Source organism: Gavia stellata, chromosome 10 (genome assembly GCF_030936135.1).
Source record: "Gavia stellata isolate bGavSte3 chromosome 10, bGavSte3.hap2, whole genome shotgun sequence".
Lineage (NCBI taxonomy): Eukaryota > Metazoa > Chordata > Aves > Gaviiformes > Gaviidae > Gavia > Gavia stellata.
In genome coordinates, this window is record NC_082603.1 from 22,952,445 (window position 1) to 22,973,974 (window position 21,530).

A 21,530-nucleotide genomic window follows, 5' to 3' on the forward strand; every position below is an offset into this window, starting at 1 on the left:
ACGGAGTGAGGGGGAAGGAAAGGGCGGGCCCACACGCCGAGGGAGCGGTCAGCTGTAGCCACCGGCTATTTTCCCTCCGCCGACGTCTCCACAGGCGCGCTGTGCTGCGCCGGAGGCGTTCCCTCGGGGCAGGAGCCTTTCCTCGCCGCGGCACACGGAGCGGGCCCGGCCGGCCGCGGAGGGGCAGCGAACCCCGGCCCCGTAGTCCCTCGTGGGCAGAAGCCACCTCCCTCCGGCCCTGCCGAGCCCTCCCCAGGCAAGGCAGCCCCGGCATCGCGGTCGGGGGTGCCCAAGCCTTGCGGCGGCTCGGGCAGGCGACAGACAGAGCCGGGGTGCCGGCTGCGCGCACCCCTCAGCCCCCGTCCCCACAGCCGCCCAGGCAAAGGCAGACACACCTCTCCCCGGGCTCGGGTCGGGTCCCGCTGCGCGGCGGCCCTGCGGTTGCCACCCTCAGTTACCTGCCGAGCACCGGCGCAGGCGCCACGGGCAGCAGTCACGGCCCCTCGCGGGCGGCTCCCTCCCCACACCGGCGGCTGCTAGGAGACCGACAGGGGGTCTACTTCCGGGCCAGCTAGAAGCGGCCGAGGTCGGCCGGGAGGCAGCCCATGTCATTGCCACGTGAGGGTGACCCGCTCCGTTAGGAGTCCGCGTCGGCCATCTTTAAACAGGGCAGCCTTCTTCTGCAGACGACCGGGCAAGGTGGGGTAGCCTTCTTCTGCAGACGACCGGGCAAGCCTAGCGCCGCCATCTTTTTGCGGGGCAGTGCTCACGTGAGCGGCGGAGACGCTCCGCGCGGCCATCTTTGTGCGGGGCGCGTCCCGCGGCCGGTGGTGCCGCAGCCGTGGCCTGTGGGCGTCTGTCTGTGTGAGGAGGCGCCGGCGGAGCCGCGGCGCGCGCCTTCTTCGCCACGGCGGCCTTCTGCACCGCGGCGTCCCGGGCGGGGGAGCGCTGCCCGCCCGCCCGCCAGGGCCGCTGTCCCCGGAGGCTGAGGTTCGCCATCGGTGTAAGCCGTGGGGCTGGTCGCGGCCCGGCTTAGCTCCGGGCTCCGCGCACGGTACATCCTCCCGCCTGCTCCGGTAAGAGGGGGAGAGTCCCGCCAGCGGCGGGGAGGGCGGGGCGGGTCCGGCGTCCATGGGGGGGGACGGGGACAAGAGCGCGGCGGGCAGTGTCTCCGGCCAGTCTCAAAGTCCAGGGCGGCTCGGCCCGCTGGGCGTCTTGGCACGGTGATGGCCGCCGCCGGCGGGAGCCGCCTCGGCGGGCCGGGGCGCCGCGCTCCCGGCGGGCTGGGCGGGGGCCGGGGGCGGTGCGCGGCCTGCCTCCCCCGCCGGGCCGCGGAGCTGAGCTGCGGGGCGATGAGTCGGCGGGTCGCCGTGCGGGGCGGTCGGCAGGCGGGGTAGGTACGCCGGCCTGCCTGCTTGACTCGACCTCACCGAGTATCTTCTAAAGTTGGAGCGATGCGGCGACGGTATTGTAGATACGATGCAACTCCTAAACCCAGTAATTTACCTATAAATTACTCTGTTCGTTCCCTGAGGTACCTACACGCTTAGATCCCCCTGTACGAGGAATGAAATAGACTGGAGAACAAAGTCCGGTGCAGCACCTAGTGGAAAATCACTGTAGACTTCTGTGCGCAGGCAAAGCCTGAGTTAGGAAAATCCTCTTAGAAACATAAAGGTCAGCTAATGGGTTTCGGAGTTAGGATTTAAAGTGGTGGAAGAAAGAAATGAATGGACAGTCTATATACCTTAAAAGGCAATTAAAATGAAAAAGGGCTATCCCTGTAAAAGGATATACCCTCAAGTCAAGCATTTTTTTTCCATGTCCTTTCTCTTTGGAAACAGTACTACATGACAGAAAAAAAATCTAATGACTAATCTGATGACAATTTTTTGAGTGACTTAAAAATTGTGTCTTGCTTGGATGGATAGCTCTTGGTGCCTGAAGCGAAGGACTAAGTATCTTTCATCAGTTTACTGAGTATGCTTTTGTCATTTAATGGGAAAATACCAGGTTTTATTCTAAATAGATAAAGTAGGTTTTCTACCGGAGTTAGTACTGGTGGTGTCATTTTTTCCAAGAAAACATCATACTCATGTTTAGAGTTGAGAGATTAAAAAAGGTGGAAATAGGGAGGGATGGGAGATGAAAATCAAAACCATTTACTGATTAACAGAATATAAAGGAACTTAGTGTGTGAAATGAAGATTAATCTTCCCTATTTCTTGACAAGACTATCCTCAAGTTTCGCAACAGTATTATTCATAGGCATTGTTATGGTGAAGTAATTTCTGTAATAATTGTCGAAGAATCCAGTAAACTTTTTAAAGAGCAACACAGTTTTTTAGAAAACTGATAAAAAAAAAAGTACATCTTAAAAATCGGAATATGCATGTCTTAAGGCTGTAGCTTCAATGGGCATGTATAGTTTGGAGTGAACGCTGGTGGGTTTTTTCTGAAGTCTGAAGAATATCTATATGGCAAGTAATTACTGAAGTTCCAGATCTCTTTAGTATTCTAAGTAACTAAATGTTCAGATACAAAATTGCACCCCTGTGTCACTCTTACTTTGTTGCCATAAAATGAAAATAAATGTTAAATCCGATTGTTCCAGTGCATCAGTAGTAAAATAACTGTGAGTGCAAATAAGAAGCCTGAACTTAAAGCTTACTGGTTTGGTATGCTGTTACTCAGACCGGTACAGGCAAAATAATAAAAGCCTATAATGAAGATACAATTACTGCTTCAGGTAATTGCTGTCTTCAGAATAATCCTTTTATTCTTAAAGTCTTCTACCAGCATTCCCTAACTGAACCCTGTAAAATGATCTGATAAAATGGCTCCATATTCAGGGACATCAGTGGAATAAAGATATATATTTATTTCAACATCTGTTGAAGTGTTAACTACTATAACTAGGCAGATGTAAACATTAACTTTAATTCAAAATTTTTTTTGAGAGAATTTTAAATCAGTTACGATTCTTTAGGAAGTATTAGGTTCCCTGCATAAGCCTAAGATAATTTTCAAGATCAGCTGAATTCTCTTAGTATTTGGTGGGATTTTTCTGTGTATGTGATAGTTCTTCTATGATAGGCACCACACAAGTCTGTGATGCCATGGAATTCTGCTGAATATTAAATAGGCTGCTGGTCATGATGCTTTAAATTATGGTTCACATTTCTCTGATGGCTCACGTGAGCAGATGTTCTTTTCTTGGTGAATGCAAAGAATGAACAGGAACAAAAAAAAAAGACTGGAGTTAAAGATAAGTGTTACAGGCTTTTTTTTTTCTTTGAAGTATGACTCGTCATGCATGCACTAAGCAAAAATGTGTTAATAAGTCCTTCTTTTGAACATTTAATGATTCAGTTAGTTGAATGATGTAGTATGATGCATTGAGATAGGTGGGCTGAAAGAAACCTTTCAGTGGAAACAATGGAGAGAGCTAGGGAGAACAAGGAGAGACTGCAAAGTTCTCTCCCAAATATATGGGAAGCATTTGATGAGAAGCTTATTGTATGAATACGATCATGAACAGTTAGTGTGGAAACTTGAGTTCTATTCCTGATTAAGTTTTACTTCATTCTTAACCTCACAGTGAAGCAAAGATGCTTCTTGCATCCTGTGTATGTAGGTCCATGGTTTTCATCTTGTGATTTTTTTCTAAGGTTCCTGTGAAACATGGAATACTTCTGAAGGGTCCATGAAAGGTGACAGAAATAGTCTTGTTACCACTGGACACATGATTGCTGTCTAAGAATTCCTGTCTTCATAACAGTTTTTTAGAGTTCTTCAACCTGAAGAAGGCTGAAATTACTGATATAGATCCTTTCCAGAGCCTTTCTCTGTCTTTCTGATATATACACTTCTGGTTCAGGAAGGCCTAGAGCTGGAAACGATTCAGAGAAGCTATATATTCTTGTAATGTTTTTATTCTTCTGTGGATGTCTTCTTTTGGTCAGTGGTGGAAACAGGATACTGGGCTAAATGGACCTTTCATCTGACCTAGTAGAGCTGTTCATATGAGATATCTAGGTACTTTACCAGTACAAACTATCGCCTATCACTGCGGTGTGAAGTGGAGATATACTGTAGCTTCAGAATAGGAGTATAAAATAGAATGTAAGAGGAACTACAAAAGTAGATTTTCTTTTTTTTTTTTTAATTACTGAAAATGCGAAGAAGTGACTTTTGGATGAGGTCAACGCACTGTAGAAGCTTGTGAAAAAACAGATGTGATAATGAGATACATCAGCAGAGGAAGATAAGCAGCCTTTTCAGATAGAGTAGGAAGTGGTGAAATGGAGGAAGGGTAGTGAACGAGGGAGGGGCTACCCTGGCTTTTCTGGGACTTAGAGAAATGAAGGATGAATCATGGTTTTGAAATTGATTTTACAGTTTTAGACTTGAACATAAAATTTTACAAAATGTGTTGCTGCAGCTAGGTGTATTAAGCTACCAAGGTTATGGCAGTACAGTGAGTTATCACAGTTGCTACAGGATGAAAGGAGGCGTGTAAGAATTTTGTTAACAAAAGGTGAAAGAAAGGCCATCCAGCTCTGCCTGTGTAATAACCTGTAAAGAACCTGTAACATTAACATCCTACAAAGGATGGTCTCCATATGGACAGGAATAGGGACCACACCCATAGGGACATGAGTTTCAACATACTTTGGTCTTTCTGATGATTATTATGAGGTGATGCAGACTGCTCATGCCAGATTCTGTTTCTTCGTGCAGAACTCCTGGGTTTGGGTTTGTTCAGGACTGCAGGTTTGGATTTGCATGGCTCCAGGTGTGAAAAGTAGCTAGTAAATACAAATTTGGTAGCGTGAGGTGAAGTCTCTACTTATCAGTTGCTTTGTATTACTCGGAATAATGCATTCAGAAAGCTTCTTCCATAAAAAAGTTAAGCCTAAAGCTTTACTAATTCATTATACCAGTCTTTCTACAGCATTTGTGTTGAATCAGCGTTAATTCACATTGAAATTTTTAAGGTTGTCAGGGCTTTATTTGAAACTCACTTGTCCATTTTTAACGTTTTTACAGACTTTGCAAAATGTGTAAGATGAAACATACATTCATGTTTCCATTTGTGTTCTGAAAAGGAACTTTACAGTTCAAAGCAGAATTGCTAATATGACTGAAGTTGAGGAGGTTTGGTCTGAAAAACTATCCTTTTTGTATTTGAAGTGTCTTTCAGCAATACTGCGCAGAGATTACAAATAGACACTGAACTGAGGAAATAATTCTTCAGCTGCAGCTTATATTTGAGAGTAATGCTTTTAAATGTCATGCCATTAGTCTAGGAAGAGAATTTAGACCTCATCTTGAAAAAAATCCCAAATTATTAATTGACTGTAGTATTTCCAGTCTTTTGAGATAAGTTCTTAAATTTTTTACAGAACAGCTTTTAACATGATGTTCAAAAAGACTGAAACATACATACAGATACTTGAGTATATGTATACATGTTATATGTATAATAAATATACCGTATATTATTTATATATAAATAATTGTGTAAATAAAATATATATACACACATGCAGGTATATATATGCATGTATATAATAAATTATATAAAGTATTGTATCTTATTCCTATACAAATAATATATAATGCTTTAATAATATTATTTGTATAGGAATGTTTGTAGGAATAATATAGACTATTTATAAACACACATATATAAAAACCCCCTTTGATAGTCAAAGGGAACCGAAATGACTCTTGATTCAAAGGGATCTTATTGCAAGGCGATGGAAGTAAAGACCCAAGGCAGAGATACCAAACTGAAAGTTTACTAGGAAGTGTGTCTGAGATGCCTGCTAGGCAAGGTTTGTGTTCCCCCACGCCGTCAAAGCTCCTGGTTACTTAATACTCAAAGGAGTGATTGGTTGTATAGCGGAAGGAATAGACCTAAAGCTTCCAAAGCAAACGGGCAAAGTGTAAAGAGATGTTGATAACAGTGCTAAAGGCTGCAAACAGATCAAGGAGTGTGCATCACTGAGTTAGAATGGACGTTTAGTTGCTAGTATTGATAAAGGAATGCTGGACTGGACAGATAATAATTGGGCAAAGAAACCTTAAGATTTCTTTGGCTTTAAAGAGATTGAGGCATCAATAGTAATTGTTTAAGTGACAAAACTGGAACAAAGTTCTTGGATGGTTCTTATCTGCATAAGTCAATTGGAGTATTTATATAAAAAGAACGTTACTGAGTTACTTTTTTTATTTTCCTTCTGAAAAACATTATAGCTTTCTGTGCAGCCATCAAAGTAATAATGACAAAATGGTTGTATTTAGCATTCCTTATTTCTGATAAGTTTCTGTGTCTGCATCAGAGACCTTGGATGGACAGAGAAAACTCAAACAAGAGGAAAGCTTGCTGAGTATTCAGTACTACATGTGAGTTACAAGTTTCATTTTGCTTTTGACATATAATATGCCTGAATCTAGAATGTGTCTTTGTAAATAAATAAAACAAAGATAGAGTTTCCTTCTCCTTTGGCAAGCAAGTCATGTGCTTCTGCATTTTAGCCTTCACAGCTTCAGCACGCTTCAGCAGTGTTGCGTAAGATCGCTTTCCAGAATATACAGTCAAAGCCACCATCAGTTCTGGGTAGGCTTGAAAACTGTAATTTTTGTGTCATTGGGGTGCCATGGTAGAGGCCAGGAAGTTAAATAATTAATCCAAACTAGCTCTGCTCCACTTGGTATTCTGTTAGTTTATGCCCTAAAAGTCAGAGGATTTTGGTTTAAAGTCAGCTGTCTTTTTATTTTGGACTATTGGATTCTCTTACTGTTAGTAAAGTTATTTATACTAACTTACTTTAAAAAGGCACATTCTTTTAAAAGTTATGTATATGTTGCATATTAGATATCTAATATTGCTGCCTACTGTAAAGAATTGGGGTTTACTCATTCTTACTTCTGTTGACAAGTGATTCCCTGGTCTTGAAAATCCCAGCTACAGGATCTCAGAAAATACAGCTTCTGAAATGTCATCGCCCGGCAGCAATTGCCCACACTTGGAATCAGTTGGTGAGATAACAAAAGAGGAATTGATACAGAAATCTCATGTGAGTTGTAGCAGCTTACTTTCTTCCTATCACAGTTAACTCTGGTCACTTATTTTAGCTACACATCTTGTAATGTATTATTAGTTATACGATGCATTTAATTGTTAAGCATGGGTAAAATCTTCTGTACTGGAATAGTAAGGTTTAAACAAAGTACAGGAGGAATTATGGACTTGATAAAACTGAAAAACTGTTTTTCAGTACTTAAAGAGTACCTTTCCCAGCAGTGTTTTCCAAAGCAAGTGATGTTGTAATGGAAATATTAGTTAAAAGAGTTAGTGTAACACCAAGCTGAACTTTATTACCAGACAATGCCATTGTAGCAGTTAGTTATTTGGAATGTTAATATAATATGGTATAACTGACTTGACTTCAAGTAGAAACTGTAACAAAGAAATTTATGCTTAAGGTTTTTTTGGATAATAGTTCACATTTTGATGGAGGAGCCGCAGTTTGAGAAACTGACCCTACCTGAACTCTTGGTTTCCATCTAGTATTAATAAATGGAACAAAGAAAGATCTTGTAACCTATTGTAGTAGCTGGGAGGTGATGAAAAGCCAAACCTTTTCTGTCCATGGTGCTAAAGTTGTTTGTCTAAAAAGTGTAATAGTTAATTTGCTGCTGAGGGCTATAGCATTTTTCTAGTGTTGCATCTTCTTTTGTAAACTTTTGCAGGTAGTGTTGACTGTCTGCAAATAGGAATATGCAGTTATTACAATTTCTATCACTTTTATTTTTTTCTATGTTAAATTGGTAGGAGAGACCAATTTTGAGGATTTTTATAATGCAATATGATATGTGTTTATGCTTTATTTAGAAGAACAATTTCTGGTTTAAGATGAAAACTTGGAGAGAGATCCAAGGTTTTACTAGAAAAATATGCTGATCTTAAGATTATGTGAAGCAAAACAAAAATTGAGTTGGTTATCAACACATCCTTTTTTCTGTCTTAAAATTATTCAGTTGATACTGAGCTTTACAGTATTTTTTCTCATTTTTTCTCAAAGTTGTGGTTTACTGGTGAAAGTAAATTAAATAATACTTTGCTCGTGTGTTTAATAGGGCACTTGTCAGGACTGCAAAGTCAGAGGACCCAACCTTTGGGCGTGCTTAGAGGTAAGTTGTTCTGTTGTTCAATAGTAGGTCCTTTTCTAGTAATCTGTAGATTAAGTTAATGAAGTTCTTTAAATTAGTTTCTTTAAGTTATTATTTAAAAGCAAAACCTCATGTGCAGTTTTCTATTTTTAAAATTATCTACCTTTTATCAGGTACGTAATTCTTGTAATTTAAGAATACTGTGTTCAGAATCAGATTTTTTTTTTTATATGAAAGTAGCATATTAAGGTTTCTTCTTGAGTTACATTTTTAGCTCTTAAAATTATTTTTTTTAAAATCTTTTCCTCAGGTCTGTAGATCTGAAAAACAATCTATTATTCCTGAATTTAGTTACTTTTTATAAACCTCTCTTAGCATTTGTAGTAATAACATCTAGCAGTAAATGCTGACTTCTTACAGCATAAAAATAAGTACTCTGAATTTTTTATTCTTAAGCAAAATAAAGAAAAAACTCATTTTGAAACTTACAGAAGCATGTATAAACATTCTTCAAACTTTGCGTGAATTTTGTACAGTCTTTAACCTGTATGTAGTTCTTTCTTAAATGTGCTTTTGCTTTACTCTTCTTGCTATCTACAAAAAACATAATTTTCAGTGTATTTAAAACAAAAAGCTCTGAAAATGTTGCTTCTGATTGATGTGTAATACCAACAGGGAAGTATGTAGCTCATTTAATTTTTAAAGTGTCTCTGAGTTCTTCAGACATACAGCTGTTTTCAGAGATTGAAATTTTGCTCTATAGGCTTGACTTCATTTCTTGGCAACATTTGTCTAAGTCCTGTAGGGAAGATATCTAAGCTGAGATGCCAACCTTTAGGTGTATGTATGAGTATTTTTAAAAATTTACTTCATTAGTTTCCTTTTAAGTGGATTATGGTAACAGTTAAGACATCAAATTATTTTGCTCCTTTTATCAATAAGAGATAGAAACAAAGGAGGAAAGAAACAGTGTTTAATGTCTTTTTGTTAGATGGCTTGAAGTTTAATTACATACAAAAACCCTCTTGGGAGTAGGAAGAGGTGTTCAGGGATGCATCAGCCTGGCAGGTGGGGAAATGCTGTGAAGCTTAAAACATGGTTTTTATTTCTCACTTAGAGCTTTTAAACTGTTACTGAAAAACTTAATTTCACATCAACATTTCCATAGGAGAGTTTTCTAATTGCAGTAGGACGCTTAGTGTCATGCTGTGATATATCTCCTCTTGGATGAATTGGCATCTTGCCTTCACCTTTTTCAGTAGAAAAACATGGTGAGATCCCAGCATGTTAACTATCTGTAACTTAACCAATATCTGTGATTATTTAATATAGAAAATTTACTGTGTTCAGCTGCTATTTGATTGTATAAATTAATGTGCTTAGAGAGTTACACAGATAACATGCTGTACCCTCTTATGTAATTGTCTTGACTCATGCAAATGAGGAATGAATGAAAATTGCTTGAAGATTGGCAGCTGCAAGATTCCACACTCAACTCAGCCAAATATGTTTTGCAATCAGCACAATTAAAATCAACAATTATTTTGCATGTTATAACTAGAATGTAGTAAGTACTTAACCATATAGTGCTGGAAACTCATATTTAAAGGTGAAAAAACTTAATTAATTTTGAAGTAATACTCTGATAAAAAGGCCCTGCAGATAGGGGCATACAGGCATTTTTGTAAAAATGTGTCATGTTCCGAGGCTGTTGCAATTCAGTATTTTAGACACTGGGCTAACTTCATATTTTCTGTATCAATTGCTACCAAATCATGAATTGTAAAAAATACGTGTTGACCTTAATCTGAATAAATATATCAAAATGGCCAAAAAATTATATTCCAAACGCATTAAATGTCTAACACTGCCCACCAGTGAGAGGAGTTGAGTTAAATCTTGCAGCATTCTTACTTACTTTAGGTGATGGTTTTTTAATACTTACTGTGCATGTCTCTGGGTTTGTATAGGACTCTGCAAGTTTGAAATTTGTGTGAATTTTAAAGGGACTGGCAATACATTCTTATTCTGTAAACCTGTTTGATAACCACATTTAATTCTGTATACTTTTTCATATCTTGCTCAACAGAACAGATGTACCTATGTTGGCTGTGGTGAATCCCATGTTGATCACAGTACTACCCATTCCCAGGTATGTGTATTTGCTAGTAATACAGTTGCTTAAAGCAGTGAAGTAGAATTAGAGAACTTTTTTTACTCATTTTAGTGAAGTCAGTAACCTGTGTTAGCATAACTGTTTGGAAGTTTGATTAGCTGTGATTGTTTTTCATCTATAGAAGCAGGTTTTACTAATTTAGGATTATGGGAGTCTACAGTCTTTGTGCAGCTGCATAATTATTTATGTAATTCTGACATTATTGTGCTCCTTAAAAGAACACGGTGAAAATTAAAAAAAGAATAGCAATTCCTGATGACTTCCAAGATGCATGGACCAAAGAATTTTTGAGTACTTAAGCTTACATGGAGTACTTCATTACTTCAGTCTAACTTTTTAGGATTGTGGCTGCCTGATGGATAAGGGGAGGGAAGTTGGATTAATGAAGATTAGAGCTGAACAGGTGTAAGATAGGAAGTATAAATTACCAGAAACAGGTGCTTTGTGTCTGCATTATGCTCCTTGTTCCAGTGGCTACAGATGAAGAACCTGTAGACTGAGCTGAGTATATCCTTTCCTGCTGTGTCCTGATTTTGGATCCAGCTTGGTAGGAGCAGTGGAGTGTGTGCACTATGTTCCCCAGCATGCCAAGTTCTGGCAAGGTTGGACAGCTTGAGTGCATCTGTTTGGGTCTTAAACTCTCTGTCTGTTCTGTGAACACTTGCCAAAATGAAGCAAATAAGATATATCATTCTCTCTTAACAAACAACTGGGATGGCAGTTTTATTAACATGTCATTTCAGAATTGCTGATTTACTGATTAAAAGAAATTCTTGCCACCAATTTACAGTTCGACTGTCAGAAAATACATCTAAGGTTCCACACCGAGCAATTTTTGGTCCTTAAAAATACTGAAAAAACCCAAAAAACAACCCAACCCTGGCGAATATTAAGATGAACAAATAGTGTATACCAGGGTTTTACATGAAGTACGTTTTATGATTGCATTTTACCACCGCTCCTGATTTTTCTTTTTGAAGCAGGGCCTCAAGAGGAGTGCATATTTATACAAATCAACAGTGCATTAATATAAATCTATAAAAATACATTTTATTGCCAGCTTTTTAAGCTGAATCACAGTTCTAAAGCCTTTACAATAGATACATAAATGAGCTGCTTGTAGTGCAATTGGGGAACAGATGGTCTCTGAATTTCTTGCCTACAATTTTATACCTTTTGGCTTTCTACAGTAGTTTATTCCTGATTTACATGCTGTTTTAGCAATGTTATGTACTTGCCAGGTAAGAGAAAGGGAATGGATAGTTTGCTTGCTGTCAGTGATATCCTTGTCTTGATTTTCTTGTTACTTAATTTCTGGATAGTAAGCTTTCTTCTGGATTTTTCTTTTTTTCAGTAAAAATCTCAATAAACTCACTAAAATGAGAGAAACAAGATTGACATGAATCAGTTTATTTATACTTAACTCCAGTTTCCACCAGCAAGGCTCCCTGTACTGCAAATAGTCATGTTCATAGTGTCCACTTCAAGAAAATTAATAAGCTGTTGCTCTGGAGACTTGTAATTATTTATGCAGCTGAAGCTGCAGAAGCAAGCATATTCTCATGATTAAAATTGACTGAGATATTTATGTAATCTGATGTTTCTTAGTAGGGGGAGGGCTACTTAATGAAATTGTAGCCCACATCCTGTATTAAAAACATTATTGTTGTACAAGGCCTTAGTAAATGAGGCGAGGAGGAACTTCGGCATCCTGCAGCAGTTGTAGTATTTTCCTAATTTCTAGTGAATCCCTCATTGTCTGTAAACCTGGCTGGTGCCAACATACAAGGAGGAAATACAGGAAGGATTGGTAGAAATATTAGGAGGATGATAGCAACTGTGTACACAATCTTACAGTAAGAAAAGAGGTTGGAAAAAAGAGAAGATTAGAACAGTAAAAATATTCTCCATCTGTCAAATATATTTTGCATCATAGTATGATGCTTCACAGTATGAAGCTGTCAACAAGAGAACTGAGTCTAGAATGTTTGTTTTGATATAAGTACCTCTTACTGTAACTGAACTGAAAATTTTATCTTACTCTTCTGATTGATTGTTAAGAGCTTGAATTTCCTACAGCAAACCAATGGAAAGAAACATAACCCTTACTGTAGAGGAGGCGGCTGCCATTATGACCAATAGCAGACATTCCTGGAAAATTGGTTTGTTGTGAATTGTAACACTTCTGACAACAGGCTTGCTTCTTATTTTTGTAATTACACAAAGGCATGTCAGATATGACAATGGCTTAGATTCTGATTGTACCTTGTGGCTGATTTGAGTGACTTGTACTAAAAATGAGTGTCAGATAGTTTGTGCTAGAATTTCAGTAATTGAATTGCTATGTTTTAATATTCTAACATACATATTTGTTTCATTGTTGAAAGATCTAGAATTTTAACACTTCTGCTTTAGCTTGCAGGTAGCAATATTTAATTATTCCAAATTTCTGTATCACAGTTTTGGTTTTTGTTCTGTTTTAGGAGACAAAACACTGTCTAACTGTCAACCTTACTACACTCCGTGTTTGGTGTTATGCCTGTAGTAAGGAAGTATTCCTGGATAGAAAATTAGGATCTCATTCTCCACTACCAAATGCAAGACTGTCTCACCAAGCACAAGAAAACAGTGTGCAGGTATTTTTTCACCCAATGAAACAAATGCAGTTGTAGCTTTGCAGTAAACATTGTGTTTTCTCTCAAGTGAGACTGACTTTTCCTCCTTTCTTGTGGCTGAACTTTCTATTAATTTCTCTCTCTTTTTATAAAATTTCTTTTAAAAGACAGTGTCACAGCTTCTATGTTCTGTTTCTGTGTAGTGCATGCTTCCTAAGAATGCTTTTTTTCATCTTGTTGTCTAATTGTTTGTAATCTACAATAAACTGTAAGGTACAGAAAAAGCACAGGGTTAAATTTAAGGTTACAAGATTGGAATAGTTCATCTGTGCTTCCCCATTCTATCAGCTCTTGGAACTGTTATTTACAACACTCATTGCAGTAATTGCTAGCTAACTTACAGGGAGCGCCAGAATGCCTTAGTATGTGTCTATGGATACTTGCCTGAGATACAAATTCATTCATACAAGCACAGTACTTTTAGAGAAATATATGCTAATTGTTAACCTCATTCAGCTATTAATATAAGACATTTAAAGAGATTCCTATAACTTAGTTTCTGAGGTTTAAACATGTCTAGTTTTCAGTTTTGATAAATGACCAACAAGTTCTTGATTTTTGTGTACGTATGTGTGTGTGGGAAATTTTTTTCCAGTGGAGTAGTATACACCCAAACATGCCTGAATAGTTAAGAATTTAACTGCTTTGCAAGAATTTACTAAGAAGGCAGTAGTAACCTGTGTGTATTCTATATATGTGTGTAATTTTGGTCTAGAATGGCACATACATTGTGTTGGATTCACGTGGAAAAATATGTATCAAACAAGAAATCAGGAGAATGTTAATAGTGTTCTATGGCAGTTAGGATTACCAAGGAGTGTAAATATGCCAAAGAGAAAAATATGGCCAGTATCTGGGAAGTTGATATTAGTCAAGTAAAACACAGGCTTAAGATTGTAGTGTTTTATATGATTACGGCATCAAAGACAAGACTTTCTAAAAATGCTTAGCTGTTCCTAACTCCAGATTTATTAACAATTAATATATTAGCTGAAGAGTAAGATAATGAATAAAGCATTAGCTAGTATTGGAGACAAGTCAGAGGAAAAAAATTACCAAAGCAGATGTTATACAGTAAATTTTGAAATATGCTATTTGCTTGTCTTGTTCTTCTGCAATTTCAACAAGGTTTGTTTAGGTTTGGTTTGTTGTTTTGTTATCTTCTCCTGGTTACATTAGTCTTCACTGGCATCATTCCTTTTGACTCTGATAATATCTTTCTAGAAAAGTGTTATCTTGGAGAAAGTTATGCTGCAATTTCTTAAGTATAATTGGCATAATGCGTGTATCTGAAAAAAAGGTGTTACTTCGTTATTGCATATTTAATGTACTTATATAAAAATGACAGGTAACTCAGTTAAAACTGATGCAGGTACAAGGATGGTATTTATAAAATTGTTTTGCTTGAGGCATAGAGCTATGGAAGAGATACCGTGATGCACAGGTTGGACAGAAAGATGGGCAGTTTTTCAATATATGTGGAGAGGAAATCTCCTTTAATATTTTCACTTCAAAGTTTAGTATTTAATATAATATGATAATTTTCTCATAAAATGCCAGCAGCTTAATTGGAATAGTACCATTGGAATATTTTTTTTTTTTTTAATTTCTGTTGTCCAGAAATTCTGGTGATTTGGTATAAAGCTGGTTTCAGACTTCTAAACTTCTGTTCTATTATACTTAACGTGTTTCAATCTTGCAAGGAAATGTGTATAATATACAGAAAAAATCAGTAGAACTTAAAGTCTGTCAAATATTTTGTCTGGAACTTTTATATGCTCACAAAAAGAGCTTGTCATGCAATACATGTGTGCCTGCCTAATACTCTGTTTCTCTCTTTGTACATTTTGCTTCCAACAGTTTAATTTGTTTTTGTTAAATGTAGTGAGCCATCTGGTGGCATATTGAAAAACATATACACTAACTTTTACGTGATGACTACTGTGTTAGCTTTTCAGTGTTGGTTTACTGTTTGTTATCCAAGGGAAAGAAATGCTGTAACTTGCTTTGTTTTAGTTCTTCAGCTGTTGTCATAAAATCATGCAATGTTGTCACGGCTAATCTGAAAACAAAAATGTGGGGTTTTTCATAGTAAACTTTATCAGGGTAGCTGTGGAATCCTATTATTCTCACTTCATATGCAGTGAGATTTCAAAATGCATTCACATAATTTTCAGTTCCTAGATTTGTTGGTGAAATTATACGTAGGCTCAATTAAGAGCAAAATTGATAAATACAAGTAAATACACTTTTTTCTTTTTCTCCTTATAAGGATTTTAAAATACCTAGTAACCCCACACTGAAGATTCCACTAGCAGCTGTATTTGATGACTTAGGTATAGAAGTGGAAGAAGATGAGTTAAAGACTAGAGGTAATAAAAGCAAAATCCAGCGCTTTATTGCCCTTTATCGCATGTGTGTCTCCAAGTCTGTTCTCCAGCTATATACTAGTTCTTTTCGAAGTGGAACTGTTTCCTATTCTGCTCCAACTAAGATCTTTATTTTTAGTTTCACTTTATTGCAGCAATCTTTATGTACCTTCAGAGCAGAGGCTGTGTTGATAAATCTAATGCACCCATGCAAGCAGCGACAAAAATAAGAAAGCATGTTGGAGTAATGTTTAGCGTAGCTGGTGTTCTAGACATCCTGGTAAAAGTAGTTTTCTATAAAATCTGTTCTAATGTTTTCTCCTGTCCTAAAAGGTTCCCGATTTCAATGCTTTCCTGCATTTTGGGTAACCCTTTTCTGAGCCTGTAGTATCCTAGTAAGGGGTTTTGGTTTTATTGTTTTCTCCTTTTCAGGAATGGATTTCATGCACTGCCAAACTTTCTGGTGTAAAAGGTCACCCCACCCTAGTATTAAACTATTGTAAAGATGAAAATGAGAGTGGATGAAACCCCAAACAGTGAAGCCTTAATTTCTCATTTCATAAGAGCATAATAATTATTATTTCTTACAAGTTTCAAATTGGTATTGATAATATTTAAAAGGATATGTGTATTTGTTAGTAAAGAAAATATTTCTGACTACCATTTTCTCAGAAAAATCTGACCAGCAGGTTGTTAAACTATTGTTTTTGAGATGCCAGTGCATATGTCAAGGCAGTTAGTTTTCCATCAGTGATGATAAAAGAGTTATTCTAATTTGTGGATCTTGTTTCTCCTTTACTCATCCACTACCAGCTTTCCCTCTCCTAAGTCTGCTGGCATTGGCCAAAAACCCTACTTTGCCCCTTCTGTTGTCTGGCAGGGTCTTTCTGAATATGTCACCACCCCACTAATTTGCCATCTGCCTTTAAATCATTAAATCATATGTTTTATTCCCAGTTAGTTTCTCCTACCAATGTGAGTATTTGTGTACCTTCTTGTCCTATTAATATTTTTGGGAATGTAACTTCTATAGAAGTAATATGCATGTAGAATTGCATTGAAGTTCCCAGTAATATTGATGTGACTGTGTTAATACATTTCTCAAATTTAAAGGAAACAACTTATTTAGCTCCATTTTAACTTTGTTCTTAAATTTTCCTTTGACATGCTCTTGATGAAGCAAACATTAGAATATATCTTTGCAAGAAAAGAAGTCTATTCAAAAACTTTACTTGCAACACTGCAGGCGGAAAACTGCAGAGTTATCTTCCCGATATATCTTCTGCTGTTAAAAAAAAAAAAAAACCACCACCAAAAAACCCATCTTTGACTGTTCTTACTTTCCAATTTCAGTAAGAATGACAGTCATTTTTGTAGCAGAAATTGGAAGGGCAGAATGCAGGTTCAGATGTGGGAAGCAGTACTATATTTCCATTCAGACAGATAGAAGAACCTTTAAAAACTTAAAAGTGAAGTTCTGTGTATTAGAAAATTCAACTGAAGTAACCAAACTTTTTTTTTTTGGATGTGAAAGGATTTTCTTAGTACGTTTTATTTTTCTGCCATAGACTAAAATGGTCAGGGTATTTCCCATACTTCAGGGATTGAATAGAGCCTACGGTGTTGACTGCAGAATATTTTAAGTTTTCCAGTCTTATTGATTCTTTGCTTACAAATGTTCCTTTTTTCTCACACAAAAGCAATTTTATTTTTAAATTAATTACTTCATTGATTTAACACTTTAGTAACTGCATAACAAGTGTTTCAGATTAATTTCTTTAAATTGAGATCACGGTAATTATGACTTATTTAAATAGCTTCTCCTGAAATATTAAAGAGCATTTTTCATGACTCCATAATCACTGAAAGAATATATGTTAATTGTAACTTCTATGTGTGTGGAAAAACTGTATGTGAATATCAGTGAAGAAAATAATCTGGGCTTGAAAATAAATTCTGTAGGGAAGTCTAAACTGATCAGTTTATTTATAAAAATAAAGGTATATAATTGGCATAGAAAAAGACTGATTGTAGGTAATTATAATTCTGATTCTGGGATAATCACATGCTGAGTAGGTTTTGAACGTTTAGTGTAATCTGACTACTAGCATGAACTTGAGACAGAAGAATGAAATCTTCTTGAGAAGCTTTTGGTAATATGATAAACGGTTACGAACCCAGCACAGCAACAATTTAACTGAACGGGTAAATCATTAAGTTCAAGTAAACCTTAAATATTGATAAACATATTTTAAATTACAATCTGCAGCTGTCATAAAACATCAAAAGTTAGTAAGATGAAAATACAGTCTACTTGTCTGAAGTGTTTTAGTCAGCCAAAATCAAAACACTTAATTAATACTTCTAGTTAGATTAGTATTCCTTTAAGAGTCCTATGTTTCTTTTAGTTACAACTCTGCATTATAATTGGCATCAGAAGTGTTACATGAGTATTTTAATTAGTACATATTTTCTAGGAAGTATTTTCCTTAATATGTCTTGTATTGGATTAACAGACTTGCTGAATATTCATTCTGTTTTTCAGGTCTAACAGGATTAAAAAATATTGGAAACACTTGTTACATGAATGCAGCTTTACAAGCTCTTTCCAACTGGTAAGAAAACTGGTTGTAAATGTAATTTTATATTTGCTTATACATGCATTTTTCGCAAGATGGACTTAAGGATTTTGAAGGGCTGCACTACCATGGAAGAAGATGTGTATTTGTTAAATCTCGGTCTTATGTACTACAAACAATTGTGTCACTGATGGGGGAAAAAAAAATATTATGGTATACAGGCTACTCAGCTTTTTCCCTGTTTCATTCTAATTCCTCACTGTCCTAAATAAAAATACATGCAGTTCTAGAAATTAGAAGAAAATCTGATAAAAGCTATTAAATTTGTGGGGGTTTTTTTTTCTGCTATTGAAGAAATCAGTAGAAATGCATAAGAATAAACCCTAATTAAAAAAAAAAAAAGACATGTTAAGATCAAAAAGTCCAAATGCAGTCCTTACAAACAATGCATCTGGGGCATTCTATGCTAAATCATCCTAGGAATTGCTGGAATACAAAATCTTCTCATCCCGTGGGGATACCAGACAAGTTCTCAAAGGGGAAATCTACAAAAGCTGAAGAGAGAAAAACACTATCCAACTCTGAAGTTTCTTGCACTCAAAATGCTTAGGCAGGGATAGTACTTGAGCATATATCATATCTGCTTACTGTATGCATCTGCTTTTGGCTGCAATCCAAGACAGGATGCAGGGCTAAGTAGACCTCACTGAGATCCTTTGTTGAGGGAGAGGAGAACTGAGACAAATCTCTTCAGAAGGTAAAGAAATGGTCAAGGCAAATAATCATGAGGAAATTAGTCTGTTGAGAAATGCCAAATTTTGCAAGTGTGCTGCGATATCTCCTTTCTTGGCTAAAAATAGGTCCAATCTGTATGAGGGATTGTGAACTCAAAAGGGGGGTTGAAGGGACAGAAGAGGGAGAGTATGTGAGTTGGCAACACTGGATGAACTAAACAGATAAATAATCATTTAAGTATAAATTATTTACTTACAAACATCATGTGGCACTATTGGATTCTAGAGAAAAAAAGATTTGTTTAGATACTATTTATGGACTAGGTTTATGGTGATTGTTACTGTAGTGGTACATGTGTAGTTCTGTGATGGCTAGTAGGAATTGCCTTGAATTTGAATCCCATTAGACAATTTTGGTGCTTTAACACATGTCAGAATACGTTTGAGGAGCAGTGTTGCTGTACTGCTGAAGTTGTCCTACTAGGAAATGTTTGGTTGCAGCATTTAAGGATGTAGGAAATGGAATTGTTCAATTACATAATAGTAGTATTCTTTTTTCTTTCCCTTTTTTAAAATAATCTTATATGAAATGCAGATTGCCTTTTCTATCTTCACAACCTGTAAAAAAATTATTTTCTTCTTTTTAATCAGCCCACCTTTGACACACTTTTTTCTTGACTGTGGAGGCCTGGCCCGAACAGATAAGAAACCAGCAATTTGTAAAAGTTACCTCAAGCTCATGACGGAACTCTGGCACAAAAGCAGGTATTGCATGATCTTGGTGATGAAATGATTATAAATAAACTACAGAGTCATGAAGGATTCATTAATCTGTCCTGGGTTTCTAACTTTTATTTTGTGTGTATCACAGAATTACTCTTCTAAATTAAGGAAGAAAAGACTAACTTGCAGGATTTAAACACTCCTTATAACCTGTTCTTTTCCATATCTACCAAAGATAGGACAAATAATTGATGTAAATTGTAGTAAGGAAGATCTGACAAGAAATAGATTATAAACACTGTACAAAGTAGCATTAAGTTTTTAAAAATAAGTTTATATCTGACAAATATATCTAACTACTTTATTTTCTCTGTGTCCTTCATTCTGTATCAATGTTTTAGCAGTTTCTCTTATTTCCTTATATGGAATTTCTGTTATCTCTGTCTAAAAAAATACTTCAAAACATAAGCACAAAGGTAAAGAAACAGTAATTGTGCATAGTGCCAATAGTATGTCTGATTTGTCATCTGGTTCTCTGACAAGAAATGTGGCATAAAAGTTCTGATACAGTCTCTATTTCTGTTGGATGACAAGATTTTAAAAAAATCATGTTGTTAATTATTCAATACCAATATTATGTTTGGTTTAGATTAATATTATTGGTGTTAGATGTGTGTCATGGTTTAACCCCAGCCAGCAACTAAGCACCACACAGCTGCTCGCTCACTCCCCCCCAGTGGAATGGGGGAGAGAATCGGAGAAAAGGTAAAACTCATGGGTTGAGATAAAAACAATTTAATAGGACAAAAAAGGAAGAAAATAATAATGATGATAAAAGAACACGCAGAACAAGTGATGCACAATGCAGTTGCTGACCACCTGCTGACCGATGCCCAGCCAGTTCCCGAGCAGCAGCCATGCCCCTCCTGGCCAACACCCCTCAGTTTTTTTTTGTTCAGCATGATGTCATATGGTATGGAATATTTCTTTGGCCAGTATGGGTTGGCTGTCCTGACTGTGTCCCCTCTCAGCTTCTTGTGTACCTGGCAGGGTAGTGTGAGAAACTGAAAAGTCCTTGACTTAGTATAAGCACTGCTCAGCAACAACTAAAACATCAGTGTGTTAGCAACATTATTCTTAATCCTAAATCCAAACCACAGTAGTATACCAGCTACTAGGAAGAAGATTAACTCTATCCCAGCTGAATCCAGGACAATGTGTTCTAAGTTCAGTTGCAGGTAGATTCCAGTAAAGATAGAAAATTCCACTTAAATGCTTGCTTTTTTATGTATACTTATATACTTGAAACTTTTTTTTTCTTTAGGCCTGGTTCTGTTGTTCCTACTGGTTTATTTCAAGGAATTAAAACTGTTAATCCAACATTTCGAGGCTACTCTCAACAGGTAGAACTTTCTGATGTCTTTTAGATTTGCCTAAACCATAAAATTATCTCTTATTTTAAAATATAATACTTAAGGTACTATGCTTCCTATATTTGTTTCAAGAAAATGCAACATAAACTTTAATTTATATGCTTCAAATGTAGATCATCTGAAACTGAACCATCAACAGTTAAGTCAGGTTTTATGTTTGTTTATACCAAATTCTTGAAAGGCCTTCAACTTCTGAGAATAACTCCTTTTCCCTTTTTTTCAGGAAAATTAAAATAATCCGTATTTAAAACTTTTCCTTTGTGTGAAATAATGTAATAAACAAAATTAAGGTGTACAAAAGTAAAAAAAAAAAAAAAATTTATATTAACTTACCAGTTACGTTTTTTTTAAAAATTAAATACACAGTATCCAATTTTCATTTAGTATCTTTGAAAAAAAATCCCCCACCACCGTGTGTTTTCGTAAGCAGTATTGTGGGAACTGTAAGTTGGTAACTTGTTAGAGGCATGGATTATTATATAGTAAAAGCATTCTTCAGTTGATTCTTCATACAGTATCTCACTGCATTCATACAGTTTGCAGTATTTTATTAAAAGCTTTTGGGCCTGAACTAAAATTTAAACCCTGTAATTGGAAAAGCTTACTAATATCTTCCAGGAATCTGGTGTTATTCAAAGGAGTTTTGCTGTTTCAGTT

The 21,530-nt window shown here is 37.0% G+C and overlaps 1 protein-coding gene across 6 annotated transcripts in view; it reads left to right on the plus strand.

The window, feature by feature from the left end:
- Window positions 1-1,045: 1,045 nt before the first annotated feature.
- USP33 (ubiquitin specific peptidase 33) overlaps window positions 1,046-21,530 on the plus strand; it is a 44,574-nt gene continuing 24,089 nt past the window's right edge. For 2 of the 6 annotated variants that reach the window (XM_059822218.1, XM_059822219.1), the window contains exons 1-10: window positions 1,046-1,076; window positions 6,351-6,414; window positions 6,977-7,088; window positions 8,152-8,205; window positions 10,274-10,336; window positions 12,844-12,996; window positions 15,308-15,407; window positions 17,950-18,019; window positions 19,369-19,482; window positions 20,765-20,843. In XM_059822218.1, coding sequence (XP_059678201.1) covers window positions 7,008-7,088; window positions 8,152-8,205; window positions 10,274-10,336; window positions 12,844-12,996; window positions 15,308-15,407; window positions 17,950-18,019; window positions 19,369-19,482; window positions 20,765-20,843 — 714 coding nt within the window. In that variant the 5' untranslated portion in view covers window positions 1,046-1,076; window positions 6,351-6,414; window positions 6,977-7,007. Of the gene's footprint in view, window positions 1,077-6,350; window positions 6,415-6,963; window positions 7,089-8,151; window positions 8,206-10,273; window positions 10,337-10,893; window positions 10,908-10,936; window positions 10,963-12,843; window positions 12,997-15,307; window positions 15,408-17,949; window positions 18,020-19,368; window positions 19,483-20,764; window positions 20,844-21,530 lie in introns of those variants that run through there. The other 4 variants (XM_059822217.1, XM_009811627.2, XM_059822220.1 and 1 more) reach the window with 3 other exon arrangements.